This window comes from Aptenodytes forsteri, unplaced genomic scaffold, assembly GCF_000699145.1.
Source record: "Aptenodytes forsteri isolate BGI_AS27 unplaced genomic scaffold, ASM69914v1 Scaffold651, whole genome shotgun sequence".
NCBI lineage: Eukaryota > Metazoa > Chordata > Aves > Sphenisciformes > Spheniscidae > Aptenodytes > Aptenodytes forsteri.
In genome coordinates, this window is record NW_008794079.1 from 53,062 (window position 1) to 73,489 (window position 20,428).

Consider the following 20,428-nt stretch of genomic DNA (forward strand, 5'->3'; position numbering starts at 1 on the left):
AGTGTCCCGCTGCCGGCCCGGCCCCAGCCCCGGCCCCGTGAAGGATGCTGTTCCCCACACCAACACCTGGAATGCTTTTTTTTTTTCATTTCCTTGGCTTGGGGGTTTGTGCCAGGCGTGGACTCTGGAAATAACGCATCGCTGTGTAATGCCTATTAGAGCTAATCCACAGGCTCGTAAAAAGCCTCTCAGGTGTCCATCCTCAAGGGACACCACTTTGCATTTTATCCCTTCAGAAAAAATAAACCCAGCTTGGCAGCTTTCTAAGCAGTAAAGCAGCTGTGAAAATTTCCTCCTCCTCTGAAGGACCAAATGCAGATGGTACAGAATCAGCCACACTGAAAGCAAACCCTCCTCCCCTCCCCACTCTGTTTTTAACACCCCTCTATATTGTGCTGTGTAATTACGGCTTTTTAAATTGACCGGAATAGGGCTCTGCGAAGGGCTCTCTTTGTGCGTCGTCTTCCTGCCCATAAAACCTGAGCTCTCGGATCTGCTCTCCTTCCCCAGGTACAGACTTCAAACCTCCCCTGGCTGGAAACACCCAGCCTTCCCGAGGAGCAGCGCGTTTAATAGCAGCTGTAGCTCCGTTGGAGCTGTGTGTGGGATACGGGGAGGTTACGCTGGGGATAGATGCCGATGCTTTGTTAGACTCGGTGTTGCAGGAAGGAGAAAAAACCCTCTCGCTGCCTCGCTGGGTTATTTACTAACAGATATCAGTGTGGTGTGGGAGATCCCCTCCTAATCCTCTTCTCCCGCGCGCTCGCTCTCTCTCCAGGCCACATGTGCTTTGTATGAGATCATGTCTGCTCCGGAGTCTGGGGCAGCAGTGCTGGGACTCTACCCGCCGTTGTTTGTGACTCTCCTGCTGCGCGTCAGCTGCACTGTGGGTGTTCAGCTACCGAAGAACCTGCAGAGCAGGGAGAGGAGGAGCAGCAGCTACGGCCCGGCCCCCCGGAGCCTCCATCCCTGCAGGTACGCGGAGCCGGGGCGCTGGGCGGCCGGTGCGGAGGGAACGCGCCTACCTGCCATGTGGAACTCATTTTTGTTTGTACAAACACAATAGCGTGTGCTGCGTCTGTAATCGGAGGGCTGGGTAATAACACCCGGGCCATAACGCCTTAGGTATGACAGCCTGACCCCTGGTGCGGTTTGGGCTCTGGGGTTGGTTTTTTTTTTTTTTTCCTTTTTTTTGGTGTGTTTTCTTCTGCAGAACACAGTCTCTAAACTGGGAAGCATTAAATCAGCCGCCTCTGCAGCCGCAGTGAAAGATGTGCTTTTCAGAGCTCGGGCAGCCGCAGTGCCAGAGCCCTGCTGGATTGGGTTACTGCTGCAGCCTCCCGAAAAAGCCCCGTTGGTTTTCGGGAGCGGGTCTCGGCAGGGCCCCCTGGGGCTTGCTGGGCAGGTCGGGGGCGGATGAGCATTTCTTGGGGAGGGAGGATGGCTCCGCTTCCGTGAAGGATGAGGAGGGAAAGCTGGAAAGAGCAAACTTTTTGGCTTCATCGCATTGATGGCTGCAGCATGTCTCGGTCACACTGAATTGCTGCCCGTTGAGCGAACAGAGCCGGGCCACGATGCCGTCTTCCCCCACGTAGAGGTGGCAGTGCCGAGCCACCGCATCTGCCTTGTCCTCCTTCGGTGCTTTCAGCCCGTGGTGTCCCTCGCCGCTGAGGAGGAGACCCCTTTTCCGCTGGGTGCGTTCAGCCCTGGGTGTCCCTCGCCGCTGAGGAGGAGACTCGGGGGTCGGGGGGGGGGCCCAAACAACCGCTTTCCAGCTGCTGTGCCCCCCGCCTGGTTGCGGCAAGCTGCCCGGCCCCTGTTTCTGCAGACGCTTCTGGCTTGTTCTGCTCCTGCTTGTGGGGCTCCTCTGGCAGAGGGCTTAGAAATTAGTGGTGTTGCCCATCACCAGCCTTTAACGAGCTTTCCCTTTACAACCTCCAAGCCTGTGCGTGCGTCTGCGGTGCTGAGGATCTCCATGAAGGTGGGACTTCCCTTCATGTGCAGAGAGCTGCTGCTGGCAGCTTCGCCTTCCCCTGGCCTCTGCCCACAGCATCCCAACCTGAGCAAAACCGTAACGGTTTGGCTACCTCCAGCCAAGACCGTACCCAACATTAACACTTTATTGTCAAAGGTTGGTAAGTGGCCCTCATAGAGCAGCAGAAATACACTGGCCCACTTCGGGCTTGGCTGACGTTGGAAAGGATGGGGCCTTGCAGGACCCTTTCAGTACGACTGTGGGCTGGGGTATCTGCCTGCCGGGGCCGTGCTCCTCCCTGGAGGAGCTGCCCTGCCCCGGCACGTAGGGTCGCTGTGTCTTCTGGTCTTGGCAAATGCCATTGAATAGCTGCATGGAGTGGCGATGCGCCGGGCGGGCAGTGGGGTGCTACGCCGCCCACCTGGGATGCCAACAGCCTCTGCGCTGCCTGGCCTGGCAGGGTGCGATCAGCAGCTTTTTAAAAGGTGTGTTTGGGTCCTGGCCTCTCCCTGGGGCTGGCTCTTCTGGATTTTAAGAGTGGTGCTGTAAAAATGATTTCTCTGTTGTGAGAGCCCCTGAAACCCCAAAGGGCCAATTGCTGAACCCAGGTGAGAGTCACCACAGCTGCTAAATAATCTGCTGCTCAAGCCAAACAGCCTGGTTCAAACACCAAAGGGTGTTTGCTGGTGCAGAGCAGCACCTGCGTTGGCCCTGTGCATCTGCCCTCTTTCGAAAGCGAGGATGCTGAAAGGGCCTCTGCAAGCGAGGCTTTCCCCTGGCCGCAGAGGAAGAGGAGACCACTGCACCCCTCTGCCAGGTCTGGGTGTGCAGGGTCCATGTCCCGCGCAAGGGTCCGCATCCAGTGCAGGTTATCGTTCCACATCGCTCTGAGCCTGCGAGCGCAGCACGGGCCGACTTGCTGAGCATCGTCAGCTCCTGGTCGCTTCCAGCAGAGCCTTTGTGCTGGGAGAGGTGGGACGCCGTGAAGGCAGAGCCCGCGTTAGGCAAGCTGCAGGAGTCTCCCCACCCTGGGTTTCAGCGCGTCCCCTCCCGGGAACGTGAGGCTGTAACCTGGGTTGTGGCAGGACTGCCGGACCCCGTGAGCGTGTCCCGTTGATGTACGCAGGTCTCCAGCTTCTTGCCGGCATTGCACTGGGTTGGTGCAAAGTGCTGCTTCTCCAGCCGTTGCCCGTGCCCTGCGTGGCTCCATCCGGTGCTTCTGCAGGACCCTGCCTGTGCTGAGCAGCGCGAAGGGGTTGCTCTTCTCTCCTGCATCTCTGGGCTACCTTGGGGATGCCTTGATCTGTAGGAGAAAGGACCAGGGCTTGTCTCTTCAGCCTCCGTAGGTGGTGTGGCTGCAAATAAGATGCAAACAGGCCTGGTCCCACACACAGCGACCCTGCCTGCCTGGGGACCCTCATGGAGCTGCTGCGGGGCTGGGCTGGGTGCCGATGCACATCAGCCATCCCGGCTGTCCGCACTGCCTGCTGCCTGCCCTGGATTTAGTGTCTGAAACAGTACTGGTGCCCCTCAGCCCCTCTTCTGGCGGCTTGTCTGCCATGGGGCAGCCCTGGTGCCCTCGTCCTGCAGCAAATGGTCTGGCTGATGAGCGGTACCTGCATTTGCTTTAAAGCACTTTAAATTTATGGGGATGTTGGGGTTAGATGCATACCTGAGGAAGCAATGGCAGGAGGTGCTGCAGGCTTACCGGGGGATCAGAGGGCCGGGAACCCTTCTCTGGAGCTGCTTCTCCAGCCGCCTGCTTGCTCCCTCCACCAGCTCAATGTCTAAAGATTCCCCCGGAGCTTGGGTCGGCTCGCGGGGAGGAAGCTGTGCCCCGATTTTCAGATTTATCCTCTTGTGGCTTTCCAGACTTGGGTTTTTTACAGGCTATTATTAGTCGGGGGGGGGGGGGGGGCCCTGAGGAGCCCACAAAGACAGCAGACAAAGCGGCAGCGAACTAAAAGGGCTGTAGCATCACTTGACAGTTCATTTGTCAAATCCCAATGGTGAAGAAAGGCCGTTTCCTTATCCCGAGCAGAGCGACTGGAAGGGCGGCGTTGGGCACACCGAGCAATAATACCCCCCGTCTGCCACCGTACCGTGGTGGGCCCTGTCTTCATCTCGGAAAGCTGCTGCTCACGCGGAGGGTGACTTTTCCAGTAGGGAGATGTAATGAGTGGAAACAGGTTGTTATGCTGGATGGCAGGGCTGCTATCTGATTAGTGTTTTATTTAGACCACATGTTAGAATAAAATTAAACAAACCCGATGTGTTGGAGGAGCGGGATGGTTAAGGCCGAGCACGGGTTGCCCCGTGGCCGCACTGGCACTGGCGGTGTCACTCCACAAGCTTGTGGCACTTGCCACGTCCCCTCGGGGTGTTTTGCACAGCAGTGGCCGTGGTTCGGGGTGGCTTCGTGCAGATCCCCCCAACGGGAGCGGACACTCGCGCTGCCTTTGTGGCTTTGGGCTCATGCAGCCGGAACTGTCTGTTCTCGTCATGCTCTTCCCCCTAACGACTCCTGGAAGAGAGGCACGGGCAGATCCCAGCCAGACCCCGTACCATAACACGGGGAGTACTGAAGGAAACTTGAAGCAACTGGTTGCCTCCCAGGAAAGGAGACACAGGAGCCAGAAATGACTGCTCTTCCTCCAAAAGTGTCTGGACTCCAAACAGCATTGGGGACACAAACCAGAACATGCTGAACTATTGCCGGGACCGCTGCTTCATCCGTGGAACAGGGCTGGGGCTGGATGAGCCCATGTGCCTCCCCAGGCTTCTGTCTGGGTGCTCCCGCGGCAGCAAGGCAGCTGTCGATCCCAAGAGTGAGCCTTCGGGATGCGAGAGTCCCTGGATCCTTGTGGCAGGAAAAGCCGATGTGCCAGACGGAAGATTGGTGGGAGCCAGCAGCTCTTCGACACCCACGTCCCAGATGTGGGATGGGGGAGCCCCCCGGCCCCTCTCCTGCAGCCCCCGGGGAGCAGCTCTGCTGGAAGCTGGCTCCCTCCTGCCGCCGCTGATCGAGGCGGCCAGCTTGGTCCCGGGCTTTGCTGGGTGAAGCTGGGCAGGATTGTACCGGAGGGGTTTTCTCGCTGGTCCGAGCCCATGGCTTGCATCGCCAGGGCTAGTCCAAATGCAGGTGTGCTGGCAATGCTCCGCTTCGCTCCCTTGGGACCACAGTCGGTGGGTCACATGCAGCGTCTGTGTCCTGAAGGGAAAAGGCTCCTTCATCGCCGCTCCCCAGACGTGGCTGGCACGCGTGCACTGTGTTGGGTTTCTTAGCGCCGCTTCTCAAATCTCTGCTTGATCTTGCAGGTGTTGGTACAGAGCAGCCGTGTCCTGGATGTGCATCGCAGCTGCGAGTCCCCGCTGACGTCGCCCGCTTTTGGGGAGCGGGGAGAGGGGCTGCGTCACGCCGGCTCCTGCCAGAAACCTCTGGGAACAGCCCGGAGGGAGCAGTGATTCTGCTCCGAGCCCCGTTTCTGCTCCTGCTGTGCATGGGTGCAGGCAGGTAGCCGTGGCTGCGCGTCCATGAAGTCATCGCTGATTGATGGAGGGGGAACAGTCTTTGTCCAACGCGCAGAAAAACTGCGGGGATGTGAAATTCCAGCCTTGTCCCAGGAGCTGGTTACAATATCAAAGTAATTTCCTGTACGCGTTTTGAATTCTAAGACTTCATGATATTTAAATGCCAAAGAGAGATGGTAAAGGTGAATACGATAGCTTGGCAGGAAAGGGAGGTTGGAAGACACGGGCTTTTGTTGGAAAGGAAGGAAGTGTCTATAGGACACTGTGGAAAAAGCAAACCTTGTGAATGAACAGCTTTAACCATCTGTCTTGCAGGAGCAGCCTCTGGTTGCGTGGGGACTAACCCGCTGCGCTCGCTCCGGGCTTTTTAGCTCTTGTTAAGGAGCGGGAGAGCCTGGAGTTGCGGGCTGGGAGCTGAAACCTCAGGGAGGTTTGAGTGGAGTGGGAATCCCGCAGCCAGCATGCAGGGGCTTTGTCAGGAACGGTCCCTCCCGAGGAGCCACCCGTGAGCACCGGGCTGGTGCTGGGACGTTTCCTGTCAGACCTTGTCCAAAACCAAGGAGCTGGTGGGAAGTTCCTTGGCCTTCGCTGGCCTCTCTTGTCCGTGAGCATCTGCCAGGAGGCTTTTTGTTGCTGTTTTCTTACGCTGCAAGAAAATAAATCCCACTGCAGCTTTCTTGGACTAAATTACAGGTTCACCTGTATGCAAGCTTTGAGTTTTGAGGCTTGTGGAGTTTTCTTGCTCTGCAGAAATGTTAGTGGTCCTCACGATGCTGCAGGAGGGGGTTCTCCATTGCACCAAAGCTGGAGTGCGATTCAGGTTAGGCTTTGGGGGTGGGAAGCTCCCCGCCAGCGAGGGCGAGAACCCCAGGAATGGGCTGAGAGGACTGGAGACGTACCGGATAAACACACCAGGACTAGGTCGACCTTGTCTTGGGGCAGGGAGACTGGCTCGGTCTTCTGGGGCTGGACAGACCGAGAGCTGGTAAATGCCCAGTGTCGTGGCGGTGTGTGGTGATGATTTCTGCCCTAGGGGGAGCGAGAGCACGGGGATGGGCACGCCGTAGGCAGAGGTACAGCCGTGTATCTGCTGAGCACCGGTGCTGGAGCCCGTGCAGAGCTCTGCTGTTGTTGGACCCAGTCCGCAGGGCCGATGCTCGGCCCCGGCCGAGGCTGGAGGCCGATGCTCAGCTGCTGGGCAGCTGAGCTGCCCGCTGCTGGGCTGGCAGAGCTGGCAGGTGTCTGGGTCTCCTGCTCCAAATGGGCAGGAGTACGTGAAGTGGACGCTGTACCTCCCCGCTAAACTGAGTGCTGTAATGAAAAAGGAGCCTGGTTTTTATTCCAGGCTGCTGGAAGGGATATTCAAGGTCAGAGACTTGCTCTGTGGAAGGACCTCTCTAAGTGGAGACTCTTGCACATCACTTAGTAATTTCGGCTACAGCTCACGGAAAGGAAGCACTGCAGCCGGCTCGGGGGAGCTGTGCGCGCTGCAGCAGCTCGGGCTGTGTCTAGCTGAAAACTGTTTGAAAAACTCCAAAAGCCTGTGTGGCCGGACTCCAAAACAGTAAAGCCAGGACTGTTACGTATACTGGCAGATTGGTGTGGATAGACGGTGGAAGAATACTTCCGCCTAAGGTTTTCTTTAATTGGTAATTAATTCCTTGTCCTGTAGTCTTCATGATGCGGGGATGCTTAAAGCGTGCTGAAAGACTCTCCGCCAGTCTGGGCTTTTCATAAGAGTTGAGCAAGCCAGTTCAGCAAGCGTTCGTGGTCCTGCTTTTCTGTTTGCTGTCAGTAACGGAGCCAGCTCGATGGCTCCTCTGGGTGGGTTTTGCAGGGCAGACTTGAGGCTTCTGCACCGTCTGCCCCATGGGTCTGGAACCGTGCTGCCTGACCGGCCGCTGTGTGCCCCATGCATGAGAGCAGAACGGGACCAGCCAGCTTCTGCTCAGGCTCACGGGGGATGCAGCGGAGACCTCTTGCTTTGCGCACTAGACGTGGCTGTGCCAAGCAGAAAAGCAAACCTGCGCTCTTCTGCTTGCCTCCTTCCCTGCTCCTTGTGCTTTTGCCATGGGCAGGTGCTCGGCTTTGGCCCTTAAGGATGCTCTGCTTGTGTGAGTGGGTCCTCCAGGCACTCATCCCTGGAGAAATCCCAGCCCCGGCTCCTGATGAAACATACAGACAAGCGCAGTACAAAACTGCTGAAAGCCTCAGGTCTGGCATGGCAGGGTCTGTTTTCTGTGCGTACGGTGGGTCAGTGTTTTATTTTCCATTGTTAGTCCCCACTTGGGACATGTGAGAGGCATGACTGGATGTCCTTCGTTAAGGCAAGCCGGGCTCTCTGGGACTCCTGCAGCTGCTGGAGGATGTGGCTGCGGCGGAGACCCAGGGGTGTCCCCACCCTGCAGCCCCCTCGGGTTCGGCGGGGGTGACGGTCCCTCCAAGCACCAGTCCCTTGTCACTGCAACTTGGCCCATCCCTACGAGAAGCCAAAATAGCAGGAACCCAGTTCAAAAGCTGAAAGACCTTTGTGTTGAGACACTCTCACTAAATTCTGTTTTCTTTATGTGTGTGGTAACTACATTCCTCTTGCTCGTATTGAAGGCTAAGATTTATCCATTGCTAATATTTGTTTTGTTTTGACAGGATAATGTATGTTTCCCATATGTTGCTCTGTGCTTGCAGCAAAATAATCCCTACCTATAAAATATTAATGCAAAAAACCCCTCCTTAAAGTAGTTCTGGACTTCTTTACTTTTCAGTCTGTTGTCTTGGATCACTTTAACGGCAAACGTCACGGCGTAAATGGAAGTAGCAGTGAGTTATGGGCTCGTCTCTCTCCAGCTAAAGCCCTCGCATAACTCATCCCTTCCACAAGCACCCGAATGCCTCCCGCGTGTCCCAGCACTCCCCTCGTTTGCTGCTCTGCGACCTGCTAGATGGGCAGGGCTGCAGGCAGGGCAGGCAGCCTGCCCTAACCTAACCGCCATGCTTCTCTCCCCAGCTGTGCCGTGGAAACGCTGAAGGTCATGCTGGCCCGGGGGGGCAGCGAGGAGGTCGCCAGGGCTGTGGGCAGTGCCAGCGGCTGGGAGCTGATGGTGAGTCCGGAGAGGCACCACGATGGGATCGCCGTGCTCGCCGGGTAAGATGCTGTCACCACGCACCGGTTCTCCGGTATCTCCTCTAGCTTTGGCGCAAGAGCTGCACCGTGGCCGTTGGGAGTGGGACAGCACCCTGTAGCGAGTGGGGAGGGAGTGCGCCATGTCCCGGGGGAGCTGCGATGCATCAAAGCCTGTGGTGGAGGGTCTTGCCGGCTTCCCGCAGTATCACCAAGGGACTGGCAGTGGGGCTCTGCCTTGTTGCCCACCACGGGGCGGCCAGCTCTGTCCCCAGATCGCTGGAAGCAGCCCGGGTGGGGAGCCCACGGGGGATGAGCTGTGTTCTTGGGAGCGCGGTGGGGCTGGATGCAGCTGGCGGCTGCCATCGGCTCTGCTGCGGTGTGCCTGCCGTCCCATGCTTCCCCGGCGTGCCCCTCTCTGGGGCTGTGTGGCAGCTCTTCAGGCACGTCAGCCAAACCTTTGCTGCTATCAGCTGCTTCACTGCGCTCCTGTCAGCGCTCAGGCTCGCTGTTCCTGTCTAACCAAGGTATGACAGACACCAAAAGGTCTTGGATGGAAGTTTTTTCTCCTTTTGCTGCTGCTGAAATGTCCTTGCGGTTCATCGGGTGTTACAGCAGCATCCAATCCCTGTAGGCGGCTGGCTGGCAGCTGCCTGTCCTTCCCGTGGCGGCTGTGCAACCTCGTGCCAACGGCAGCGAGTTTGGCATGAGGCTGCGAGGCCGAGGGACGGCTGCAGCTCACGGTCCGGTTCGGTGGAGCCTGGTTCAGCTGGGGACTTCACTGTCCCTCCACCCAGCACCATTAATAGCTCTTGGACGGCTGCGGAGGAGACGAGCGGTTTGGGATTTTCCAGTATTTGCAAAAATGCTTTATTGAACCTCACAAACACTTGAGAGTGTCTCATCCAAAACAAAAAACGTCCCTCCTGGCCGAGGTCCGCCGGAGCAGGCTCCTGCCAGGGTGCCCAACACACAGCAGGCGTGGGCTCGGTCCTAACCTGCACTTCGTCCCCATCTGCCCTGGATGTCAACATGCTGGTTCCGCACAGCACCAGGATGCAGAGGCGTGAAAGACGGGTAGCGCAGGCAGCTCCTGTGCACTGGGCAGCGCAGGCAACGCAGGCAGCTCCCATCGCTTCACATGCGCTTGTGCACGTGGAGCGACGGGAGCTGCCTGCGCTGCCCGTTTGGCTGCCTGTGGTCCTGCTGCTGCTCGTGGTGCTCAAAGCACCCTGGGCGGTGGCTGCCTGTCCTGTGGCAAGGGAGGAGGTGTGGCTCGGCAGAGGCACGTTGTGGCAGCCCACTGATGCCCCATGGCACAGGGCTCAGTGCCAGCACCTCACTGTGCTTGATAGCTCACAGACCCCTGGGTGGAGGGGCTCGCCAGCTTCCTTGAAGCTCCCCGGGGTCCAGGGGCTGCCTGTAGCCCCCGGTGCGGGCAGCCAGCGCGGGTGACGCATGCCGCTTCTCTTCGCAGCGCGATGGCCCGACACGCCGGCCCCCGGCTCCCCCTGATCGTGAAGAACCTCATCCCAACACTGAGCAGCGTCTTTGACAGCCAGAGGATCACCACCACCGCCTTCTTCGCTGAGGTGAGCGGGGGGTGTCGTGGGGAGGCACAGCAGCGCGGCTGAACCACCACTGCAGGCTGGCTCCTGGCCGTCCGTCCGTCTTTCCCTGCCCGGCTGGAGAGCCACCGGGATGAGGGTTAAGCTGCAGCAGGGCTCTGCCTGAAGCAGGCTCTGCCTGTCCTCCTCGGCTTCCCGACCCTGTGGTAGAGAGGATGGCAGAGAAGCGCCTGCAGGAGTCCAACTCTGAACACATCACCGCCATGAGCCAGCAAACCGTAACTCTGTTCTTACGTACCACCCTAAGGAATGAAGTGACTCAAGTCCTTTCCCCTCGCCGGCAGCGCAGCCAGCAGACTGTAACACTATCTCTCCGTACATACCACCTTAAAGCCCTGGGCCACTCGAGGAGTTTTTGTTACATAAAGGAGCACCTTATGCCAACAATGCAGAACTATATCCCCCCTTATAAACCACCTTTTAAATTCTCAGCTGCTTAAGCAGCCTGGGATTAAGGCACTGTTTTTATTTTCTGTTTGGCTGGGGGAGCTGCCGGCCTGGCTTTTGGAGCCTGTCCCAAAATCTGCTTTAGTTTTGGAGTGTGGTTGGCTCTCTGCATCCTTAAAGGGTTTAAAATAGCAGCTTTGCCTCACCGTGGAGCTGGAGGGGAAGGAAGCAAATGCCTGTGTCTCCCTCTCTCAAAACTGATGAGGTGAGAGCTCAGTCCCTTTTCTCTCGGCCGTGCCAGTGACGGAGATGACAGAGGGGAAGCGAGGAGGGGAATGGCCACTGGGCTGGAGCAGCGGGAAGACGGGCAGCATGGGGCCGGTGTGCGGCAGCCTCTGCTCCCCCGGCCTCCGCAGAGTCCCCCGGACGGCAGCAGAGGTGCAGCCGCTGCCCCAGGACGGCTGTCACTGCCTCGTCCCAGCAGGACGGGGGGGCTCTGTGCCAGCCCCTGGGACCCAGGGGCAGCTCTGGGGTTCCATCGGTGCCTGCATTTGGCTACTGGCAGCCCTCGCTGCCCACGGGTGTCCGGCCCAAGCTCCGTGCCTGCGCAGTGGTTGCCTGCATGTGGATCAGGCTCCAGGGTGCTGGGTCTCGTGTCACAGGGTCCCTCTCAGCCCCGGGGCTCCCGGCCTCTCTGCAGTGGTGGCAGGTGACAGTGGGTGCACATGGGGAGCCCCCTGCCGCGGCTGGAGCCTGGAGCGGCCCCACTGACCCCCTGCCTTGGGGCCAGGCAGCAGCAGAGAGCAGGGCTCTGCCAGAGAGGAGCTAAACCCCAGAGCAGCCGCGCTGGTGGTCGTTAACCCAGAAGTGCCCCATTGGCGCTGGGCTCCTGCCGACCCCACCACTGCCGGCAGTTAAACCTCCTTTCCATAAAGCGGAGCCTGATCCATCCAGGATGAGCCGGGCCCCACCGGGGAAGGCCAGCAGCGCTCCTTGGAGCACGTCCCGCTTCCGTACGTGGCTCTCCCCATGACCTGGGGGCTTGGTTAGGAGGGTCAGTGGGAGAGCAGCCCTGCCGTCTCCCTCCAGCCAGGTCTCCTGAATCAGTCTCCTTGAGTCTCTGCCTGGCCGGCTCCTCCCAGCACTGCTCGGAGCACTCCAGGAATGAGGAGCTGCTCGCCAAAAGCTCCGGTTCTGCTGCTGCTCAGCTGCTGGGGATGCTCCCGGGAGCTCCGGGGAACGTGGTGGCTCCGGGTGCCCCTGCACTGCTCTGGCAGAGCAGCTGGCAGTGCCGCTGGCTGCTCCACAGCCCAGGGGATGCGCTTTGCCCCTCCATCCCTGTAAATGCCCCGACTTCTTCATAGCCCACCTCATCTCACCTGGCAGGCAGTCTCAGGGGTGAGGATTTAGCTTTTGTGTAGGTTTTGTGGGTTTCTCCTGGCTGTCAGTGCTCGCCCGGGCTTCCCACTTCTTCCCAACTTGGGGTCCTTGGTTTTCTCGATTTACATGTTACAAATTATTGCAGGTTCCCCAAATCCAAGTGCCTGCCTAGGGGTGCAGGAGCTGAGGGCTCCCCTAGCCCTGTCGCTGGATGGCGCGGATATGGAGTGAGGGTCTGAGGGGAGCCAGGGGGCAAATCAAGTCATGTGGGGCTCTTTCCCGGTGTAAAGGAATAAGAGCATCTGAAACGCAGCCATCATCTCCCTCGTGGTTTGCAGGGCCCCTTGTCCTGTCGATGCTGAGACTCTCTTCTGCTTTAGCTCCTCAATAACAATGTGGTGAATGACCTGATCCTGCTGGAGACCATGATGGATAACATGACGGGGAGGCAGAAGGACACCTGCATGTTGGTGCGGATGCTGGCTCTCCGGGGGCTGGGCAATATCGCCTCCGGCTCGCCGGAAAAGGTGAGAGCGAACTCCGCACTGCTCGTCCTGAGAGTCCTGGCCGGGGCTGGGTGGGAGAAGGGAGCACGTAGCCACCGGGAGATGCAGCTTGTCAAAGACAGGGTGGGTCTCTAGACAGGGCAGTCGGCCACCTCCTCACCCTGGTGACGGCACCTCCAAAACCGAGGTGGCAGCTGTCTTGTACATCGCCGCTGCAGGCAGGCACTGCGGGACTGCTCTGGTTCAGACTTCTGACTGCTTTAGGAGACACCTTTATAAAAGCCTGGCTTTGGAGGAAAGCCTGGAATCCTTGGGGGGAGGCTGGCTGGCCCGAACAAGCCAGGTCACCTGTGGGGCTGCCCATCATCACGCCTGTGCAAGACCTGTGAGCCCATCGCTCTTTCCTCCTGCTCCAGTGGTTTTGCCAGCTGACAAATGAATCCTTAAAAGCAAAGCAATCCCCTGTCCCGATGACAGGGGACAGGTTCAGGCAGGCAGGAGTCGGTATCCCCACTCTCCGAAGCGCTGCGGTCGGAGCAGTTTGTGCCGGAGGCGCGTCCATGGAGCGGCACGCGGGGAGGGCAGGCGCAGGGTGCTCTGCGCTCGCAGCTCTTCGCCGTGAGGACGTGCAGGGGCGGCTGGTCCCCGCCAGGCTCCAGATGCACCTTGCAGCCGGGAAGCGGCAGCTTAAACCCCTTTCCTGCCCGGGAGAGGAGCTGATGCTGCAAACCCCACAGGCGTGGGAGCATCGGGCTGCCTGGGGCTGCCGGCCTGACCCCGCAGCTCTCCTTACCTGACGGCTGATCGGCAGCAGCACGGGGGCTTGGCAGACGCCCCGCTCCTGTGTTTGCCCGTGCCAAACCCTGGGAAGAGGTCATGGGCAGGCCAGCCCCAAGACAGACAATACGCAACTGTGATCTGCTGCTAAAATATAAGTAGCTACTAAAAATACCATTCTGCTGGCGTAGCCTGGTCAGAGCTGCTGCTCTAACAGCATCCGGCACTCTGGGCTGCATGAGCCGGAGCGCTGCCTTGGGGAAGCAAGAAACCAGCAGTGCTGACAGCGCAGCCCGGCGAGGATGAGGAGGGCGATGACGAGCCTGTGCAATTAGGGCGATGGCAGAGATGAGCTGTTGCCGGCTCCTCCGCTCGCCCCGGCAGGAGCACAGTGAGTGCAGCCAGGTTTCCAGCCCATCAGGAGAGCTGCCTCCCGGACTGTGCTGCGGATGCTCCCATCCCTGATCTGCTAGGGCAACCTGGAGCGATGCCAGCATGGTGAGGCTGGGCAGGCATGGGTCTGGGCGGGCTCCAGGGCTCCTACCCTCCCGGGTGGCTCAGGGACAGCAGTCTGTCTGTCCGTCCTTGCTCCTTCCCAGCTGGGCTCTGTAAGCCACGCTGGGTAGCACAGCGTAGTTTGCAGAGTCGAGCGCTCAGAATTAAGTGATGGCAGACTTAACGTGGCTTACGCAAACTTAATTTCCCCCTTTGCTGTCTATACACCAGCTCTAATTACACAGTGAAATACTGCATTGATGGTTCCAGTGGGAGGGGAACCGGTGACTGCGGTAAGCAGTTACCGCGTGCAACAACTGGCCTGTGCCGAAGACGCTTTGCCCACGGCAGTCATAATTTAAGTCTCCTTCCAGCTCTTTCTGGCTGGAAGTGTGGCATGGGGCAGGAGCCTGCTGCAGGGCACCCAGGGGACGGGTCCCTGCCAGCCCCCATGCCAGGCTCGCCCCACGGGGACCACTTTTCTCGCCACTTGCCTTGCAGGTGAGGAAGCACGGGGCCAAGCTCCTGGCATCCATGGTCAACGGCATGGATGACAAAGATGACCCCCACAACCTGGTTGCGCTCGAGGCCATGTCCAGTCTCTCCAAGCTTCTGGATCACGTGGAGGAGAGAGACATCCAGTCCATGCTCCTCCACATCGCCATCAGGATCCGGCCCTTCTTTGACAGTGTAAGGCAGCGCCCTGGCTGTGCCAGGGAGGCCGAGCTTGTGCCTTTGCCAGCGTGTCCGAAACGGCTCATCTGCTGAGCCAGAGCCTGCCTAACGCAGGGGATGTATGCGGGAAGAGCAGGAGTCTGCTTGGATGCTACGGGGCACATCCCCGGGTGCATGCAGCGCTGCGGAGCCCGAGGAAGGGGGTCGGGGCACCGCGTCCCCAGCTGGGAGCTCAGCACAGGCTGCATAAGGACACAGCACGGTTGGGAAGCGGAGGTGCCTGTTGTGTTGTCTGCTTGGACCTCGACTCCTCCCGGGTAGCAGGAAGCTCTGGGCATGGGGTTGAGTCAGAGCTGGGTTACGTGGGTGCCCTGGGGTAGGAGCAAGGGCAGAGCGAGGTCAGGGGGAGCAGGGAAGTCTTCTGTGGGTGTCTGTCCCAGGGGGTTTTGCTGCCTTTAGCAGTCTCTGTTCATCCCCAAAACCCCTCCAGCATCACCGCAGGGAAGCTTGATGCTTTGATGCTTCTCCTGCTCAGCTTGCAGCATGTCCCTGGGCTTGAGCCTTGTCCTCTGCTCCTGCACTGAGCTGCTGCTGTCCCGCTGGGAGCATCCCCCCTTGGCCAGGCCCTTGCTGCGCCCCACGCTCCAGCTTTGTGGGTGTCATCTTCTCTGCTGCTCCCTCTGGTCTGAGCAGAACTGCAGCCAGGAGTTCCCCAGCTCCCTCCCCAGCTGTGTGCGACTGCTCTGCCCCTTTGAAGAGCTGGAGGGTGACCCCTGTCCCTGAGCTCGGTCCCCAGCACCTCCCGGGTGCTTCCTGCCGGCTGGTGGGGGGTTCTGGAGCAATGGGAGCGAACAGGGATGATGGTGGCTGAAATTTGGGATGAAGAGGCGGGGGGCTGTGTTTTTGTAGTCATTAGGTGGGAGGGAGTGAATTTACACCCTCAGCAGAGCCTGTCCTCAGCCCATGGGTGGTTTTGTTATTTCCTGGTGAAGAATCGTCTAAAATGGTTTTCAAAAACAAACAAAAAAAGCTGAGGTCCTGCAACTGAGGACCCGGGGCAGCCTGGGAAGGAGGTGCTGAGCGTTCAGGACAGACGGCAGCGTTTCTCTTGCTGCTCTGATGCCCTCCAACCTGAGAAGTGAGGTGGTGGGTGGTGGGAGCAGCACTGCCAGGTGCATCCCCCGAGGCGGGAGATGCCCAGCGCAGGTCAGCTCCCACTGAATCCTGCTCGTCCCCTCTGCCCACAGGAGCAGCCTGACCTCCGCCAGTCGTCCATCGTGCTCTTCGGCAACCTGACCAAGTTCAGCGAAGGCAACTGTGAAGTCTTCTTTGAGCAGATCCTGAATGGGCTGGTGACGCTGCTGCTGCACCTCCAGGACCCGAAGCCGGAGGTTGTCAAAGTGAGTGCCCTGCTGGCCGGCAGGAATGGGGGTCCCTCTGCCTTGGCGTGGGGATCCTGCGAGGTGCTGAGCTCTTGAGTGCACGCTGCAGCCTCCCCTCTCTGTGCCGCAGGCCTGCAAGTTTGCTCTGCGCATGTGTGGCCCCAACATGGGCTGCGAGGGGCTCTGCGACATGTTCCTCAACCACCTGCGGGAGGACAGGAGCCTGCACTATGGGGAGTTCATGAACAACGTCTGCAAACACCTGGTGAGTGGCTGCCAGAGCCCGTGGCACCGGTGCCGGCGCTGCCCGTGGGGCTCGGTGCAGCCCGGCGGGACTCGTGTGGGGGCTGCTGGTCCGTAAGGTCCTCTGGGTCCTGCCCCTGCGTCCGCACAGGGCTGTTCCCTCCCAGCCCAGGTGTGTTCCTGGCCTGACGTCAGCCTCCCCAGGAGCTCCGGGCTTCCAGGAGATGGTGCCAGTGCTGCAGGCAGCCAGTCTCGTGTCCTGCGTGACTTCCTTGGCGGCTGTTTCTCTCCTAGATGCAGAGCTACCCAGAGATGCTGAACCGCCTGATCTTAACCAACCTGTTCTACTTCAAGAGCAACTGGGTGGACATCCGAGCAGCTGCGCCCATGTTCATCGGTAAGGCTGCTGGGGTCCTGCTCCCAAGCTGCTCCTCAGGCTTCGCGTGGGTGTCCCCTCCCCAGAAGGGGTGCGTACCTGTCCCTGTTGTCCTGGGAATGCTTTCGGTCCCCACTCTGCTGAGAGGGTACTGTGGACAAGCAGGGCTGCTGGAAACGGCCAGGTCATCTGGTGCCTCCGTGTCCTGCAGAGCAACCGACTTGCGCCTTGCTGTGCCCAGGCCTGGGGACAGGCACACGTGCGATGTCCCCAGGTGGTGCCAGCACCCCAGGAACCTTTCTCCAGCCACTTGCCACTAGTGCTGGCTGTGTGCACGGTGTCTGCCGTGACCAGCTGAGGTGGAAAGCACGTGGCCAGTTCGTGCCATGGTTTGGGTGACCACCCGCCATGGGCAATGCCGTGCAGCAGCAGTGGGCTGCCTGTGGGCTGCACAGATGATGCCAGTAATGGGGCCTGGACCAGCTCAGTCCATCTTTAAAGGTCTCCAGGCTCAGGCAGCAGTGTGCGGGTGAGGTTACAGTGAGGTGAGCAGCATGGCCAGAAGAGCTACATCAGCCCCGTGCACCCAGCTCAGAGCAGTTCCTCCTTTCTGAGGAGGATGGGTAGCGCCCAGCCTTGCTTTTACCCCTTCAAGATTGCGCGTGGGAGGAGGTTTTGCTGCTTTCAGTGCAGACCTTGGCTGCGCTGCGCTCGGATGTGCTCAGCGATGCTTTAGGACAAGTTACCGGAGCTGCTGGCAGGCGACTCCTTAGGGTGCATGTTAGACGGGGAGTTGTGTGTACAACACCGACGGTGGTCCTCACCTGAGCGGTTGTTGTGGGGTTTCCATTGAGACTCCGCACAACGCACCGATGCAGGAACGAGTGACCTGGTGCCCGGCGGCATGCCACTGTTATCTGTCTCCTTGGATGTGGGGCTCCCCGGTGGGATCCAGACCAAGCCCTGACTCTGAAATTCTTCCTCAGGCTTCCTCGTGCTGCACGTGGACGAAGAACACTGTCAGCAAGTGGACCTGGACCAACTCATTTCGGGTGAGTAGGTGCTGCCACCCATGGCTTTCGCTGCTGGGGAGTGGGGACTTGCCTCTGCCTGCTGGAATCGGAGCTCAGCCCCGCAAGATGGGGCTCCCCAGCCTCTGGCGCTGCTGTACCTGACGCTCCTGCTCAGCTCTCGGGGCTGGAGCATGGGCAGCACCTAGGGCAGCCTCCCGCATGCTCCCAGGGACCGGCAGCTCAGGGGCTTTAGGCCATCGCAGAGGGACAAGGCTGCAATGGGATCCCGCTCCCTCCTGGATGCGCTGGTGCGGTGAGATCCAGCACTGCCCCCAGGCAGCACCTGGCTGCGTCCCTGGGTGAGCTGGGGCACATGGGGAATGTCCCCGACCTCATGGTCAGCCCATGAAGCCAGAGCTGTGGCCTGGATGAGCCCAGCACCTGCAGGTAGCAGACACGGGGGGGCCTGGGCTGGAAAGCCAAGGTGCTGCGAGGGGCCGAGCAGTCGGCGTGGGGATGCTGAGATGGCATTTGGTTTGCACCCTGCGGGCATCCCGGGACCGAGGTTGCAGCTCACCCGGGAGCGGGGCTCTGCTGGTGGGTGCCGAGAGAACTCTGAGCCCCGCATCCAAGCATGACCCCACCGGGCTGCACCGCAAGCTCTGGTTCTTGGCCGGCAGCTCCGGCCCTGGGCGTCCACTGGGGGCTCACGGGGCATTTGCAGTGGCTTAGCGTAAGCAGGAGGGGACTCACAGCGTTTGTTTGTAACGTGTTAACCGTTAAAAGGCAGAGTTAAGGCTCGTTATGAAGGGCTAATAAAAAGTCGACTTGAAGCTGGTGGCATTTTGGAGCAGAGTTAAGTAATTTTCCTGGATTTCAGGGATTTTTTCCCTGTCACTAGTGACCTCATAGTATATAGTAATGCATGGAAACTTTTGGATTGTTCCAAGGGAGCTTAAAAAACACTAAAAAAGGAAAAACTATCTTTCCGTTGGCTCCCTGAGCCCTTCCAGAAGAAAGAGGCCTGTCTGTTTGAAACAAGTGAAAGATAATCTGTCTGTGTGTGAGTAATCGCTGGAGCGAGCAGGCCTGGATTGGGTTGCGCGAGCTTCCCGTGTTGAGTGGCTCAGCCGCACGGGGTCTGGGGGGGCTTCGGCATTACAGCCCGCCCCGGGGCACCCCCGCGGCTGGGCCCGGCAAGGCACGAGGATGCCACGAGTGGGAAGCAAGCGGGCACATACATCAGGGGAGCCTGGCTCGCCGCAGGAGCAGGGGGGCTCGGGAGGGAGGCGAGGGCTCTCCTGCGCCGGGTAAACAAGCTACTGGAAAAATATTATTATACTTTTACTGCTAGGAAAAACTACCTGGATTGTTTTCTTACTACTGGGAGCTGTTCCAGGCATTAGGAAATCGTGCTGATAGGGGAGGCTTGGCCCGGCGAGCGTCTGCACGGCCCCGCAGGCCCTCGGGGGCTCAGCTCCCGGCTCCTCTCCCCTCCCTGGCCCCGGACCCCGGTGCTGGGGCCCTTCCCCTCCCCAGGGCAGTGCAGGACCCCAACCAGCAAGACCCCCGCGCCCCAGGGAGCCCTCCCAGACCCACCATCCCAGGGTGCGGGGCCAGCAGCCTCTGCAGCACCATCCTGCTGCCGTGGCATCTGTCTCCTGGGCTGCAAAGTTGAGGGCTCCTCAGGGGCAGAAGAGGACTTAGGGTGCTTGTTCTCCCCTGGGGCATGTGAGGGGGCTGGCAGAGGGGCCTAGCATCCCTGGGATTGGAGTGGAGCTTCTTCCTTGTGTGATGGAGCAAAGCCAGGGCCCCAGGGAGCCCTCCCAGACCCACCATCCCAGGGTGCGGGGCCAGCAGCCTCTGCAGCACCATCCTGCTGCCGTGGCATCTGTCTCCGGGGCTGCAAAGTTGGGGGCTCCTCAGGGGCTGAAGAGGACTTAGGGTGCTTGTTCTCCCCTGGGGCATGTGAGGGGGCTGGCAGAGGGGCCTAGCATCCCTGGGATTGGAGTGGAGCTTCTTCCTTGTGTGATGGAGCAAAGCCAGGATGCGGCTGGGGCCAGGGGTACGTGGCCATGGCCCCATGGCCCCTGGCATTTCTGTGCTCTGCTCCTTCCAGCTCTGAACCTGCTCCTGAAGGACCCCGTCCCCGCTGTCCGTGTGAAGGTAGCAGAGACGCTGGGCCGCCTCATCAGAATCCTGTGAGCCCCGGGGCACCCCAGCTCCACCGCAGCAATAGTTGGGTTGGCTCCTCGCCATGAGCCCCACGGGCACTGCCACGTCTTCCTGCATCGAGCACCTGCCTGGGGCCCGGCTCACCTGCCTCTGCAGCAGCCCCATCGTCTTCCTCTGCTCTGGCCAGCCCGCAGGAGCCTGCCTAGCCCAGTGCCTCTGCTGCCCCCCCTTCCAAGACTGGCTTGGGCCAGCTGTGGCACTGTGGTGACCGGAGGATACGGTGGGTACATGGTCCCTCTCTGCAGGCTGCTGGACGGGGTCCCGCGTGACTTACGGTATGAGGGTCCTGGGCAGGGGACCTTGGTGGCAGCATGTGGAGGGAAGGGGCTGCAGCTGGCCTGGAGCCATGGGCAGGCAGCGTCCCCGGGCTCCCCACATGGCTCCTGCTCAGCCGGGAGCAGGATGGAGTCTGAGCCCCCTGCAGCTGCCTCCAGCCCCTTGTTCCACCCTGCTGCTCCCCAGTGCTCAACATGGGGCCCTGCCCCCCTACACCCGGCCCCTACTTGATGAATGTGACCGTCCTCTTGACACTCATGTACATAAACATATTTTTAAATAAAGCTCTTTACTCCTCAGGTGTTCTGGTGGGGTGAAGGGGAGGGGTGGCCGCCCCGCGGCTGTGTGAGCCGGGTCGTGATCCCCTTTGGAGGAAGATGCTGGGTCTCTTCTCCCCTCCTTGCTAAAGGGGAAGCCCAGCACTGGCCCTG

At 59.8% G+C, this 20,428-nt stretch overlaps 1 protein-coding gene across 3 annotated transcripts in view; it reads left to right on the forward strand.

Annotated features, from left to right (window-relative positions):
• The window catches only part of MROH1 (maestro heat like repeat family member 1), a 57,835-nt gene extending 37,539 nt beyond the window's left edge, over positions 1–20,296 (forward strand). For all 3 annotated transcript variants that reach the window (XM_009272277.1, XM_009272284.1, XM_019470218.1), the window contains 10 exons: positions 779–975; positions 8,511–8,648; positions 10,102–10,216; positions 12,400–12,546; positions 14,299–14,487; positions 15,720–15,872; positions 15,985–16,119; positions 16,392–16,494; positions 17,460–17,525; positions 19,606–20,296. In XM_009272277.1, coding sequence (XP_009270552.1) covers positions 779–975; positions 8,511–8,648; positions 10,102–10,216; positions 12,400–12,546; positions 14,299–14,487; positions 15,720–15,872; positions 15,985–16,119; positions 16,392–16,494; positions 17,460–17,525; positions 19,606–19,691 — 1,329 coding nt within the window. In that variant the 3' untranslated portion in view covers positions 19,692–20,296. The remainder of the gene's footprint in view (positions 1–778; positions 976–8,510; positions 8,649–10,101; positions 10,217–12,399; positions 12,547–14,298; positions 14,488–15,719; positions 15,873–15,984; positions 16,120–16,391; positions 16,495–17,459; positions 17,526–19,605) is intronic.
• The last annotated feature ends 132 nt before the right edge of the window (positions 20,297–20,428 follow it).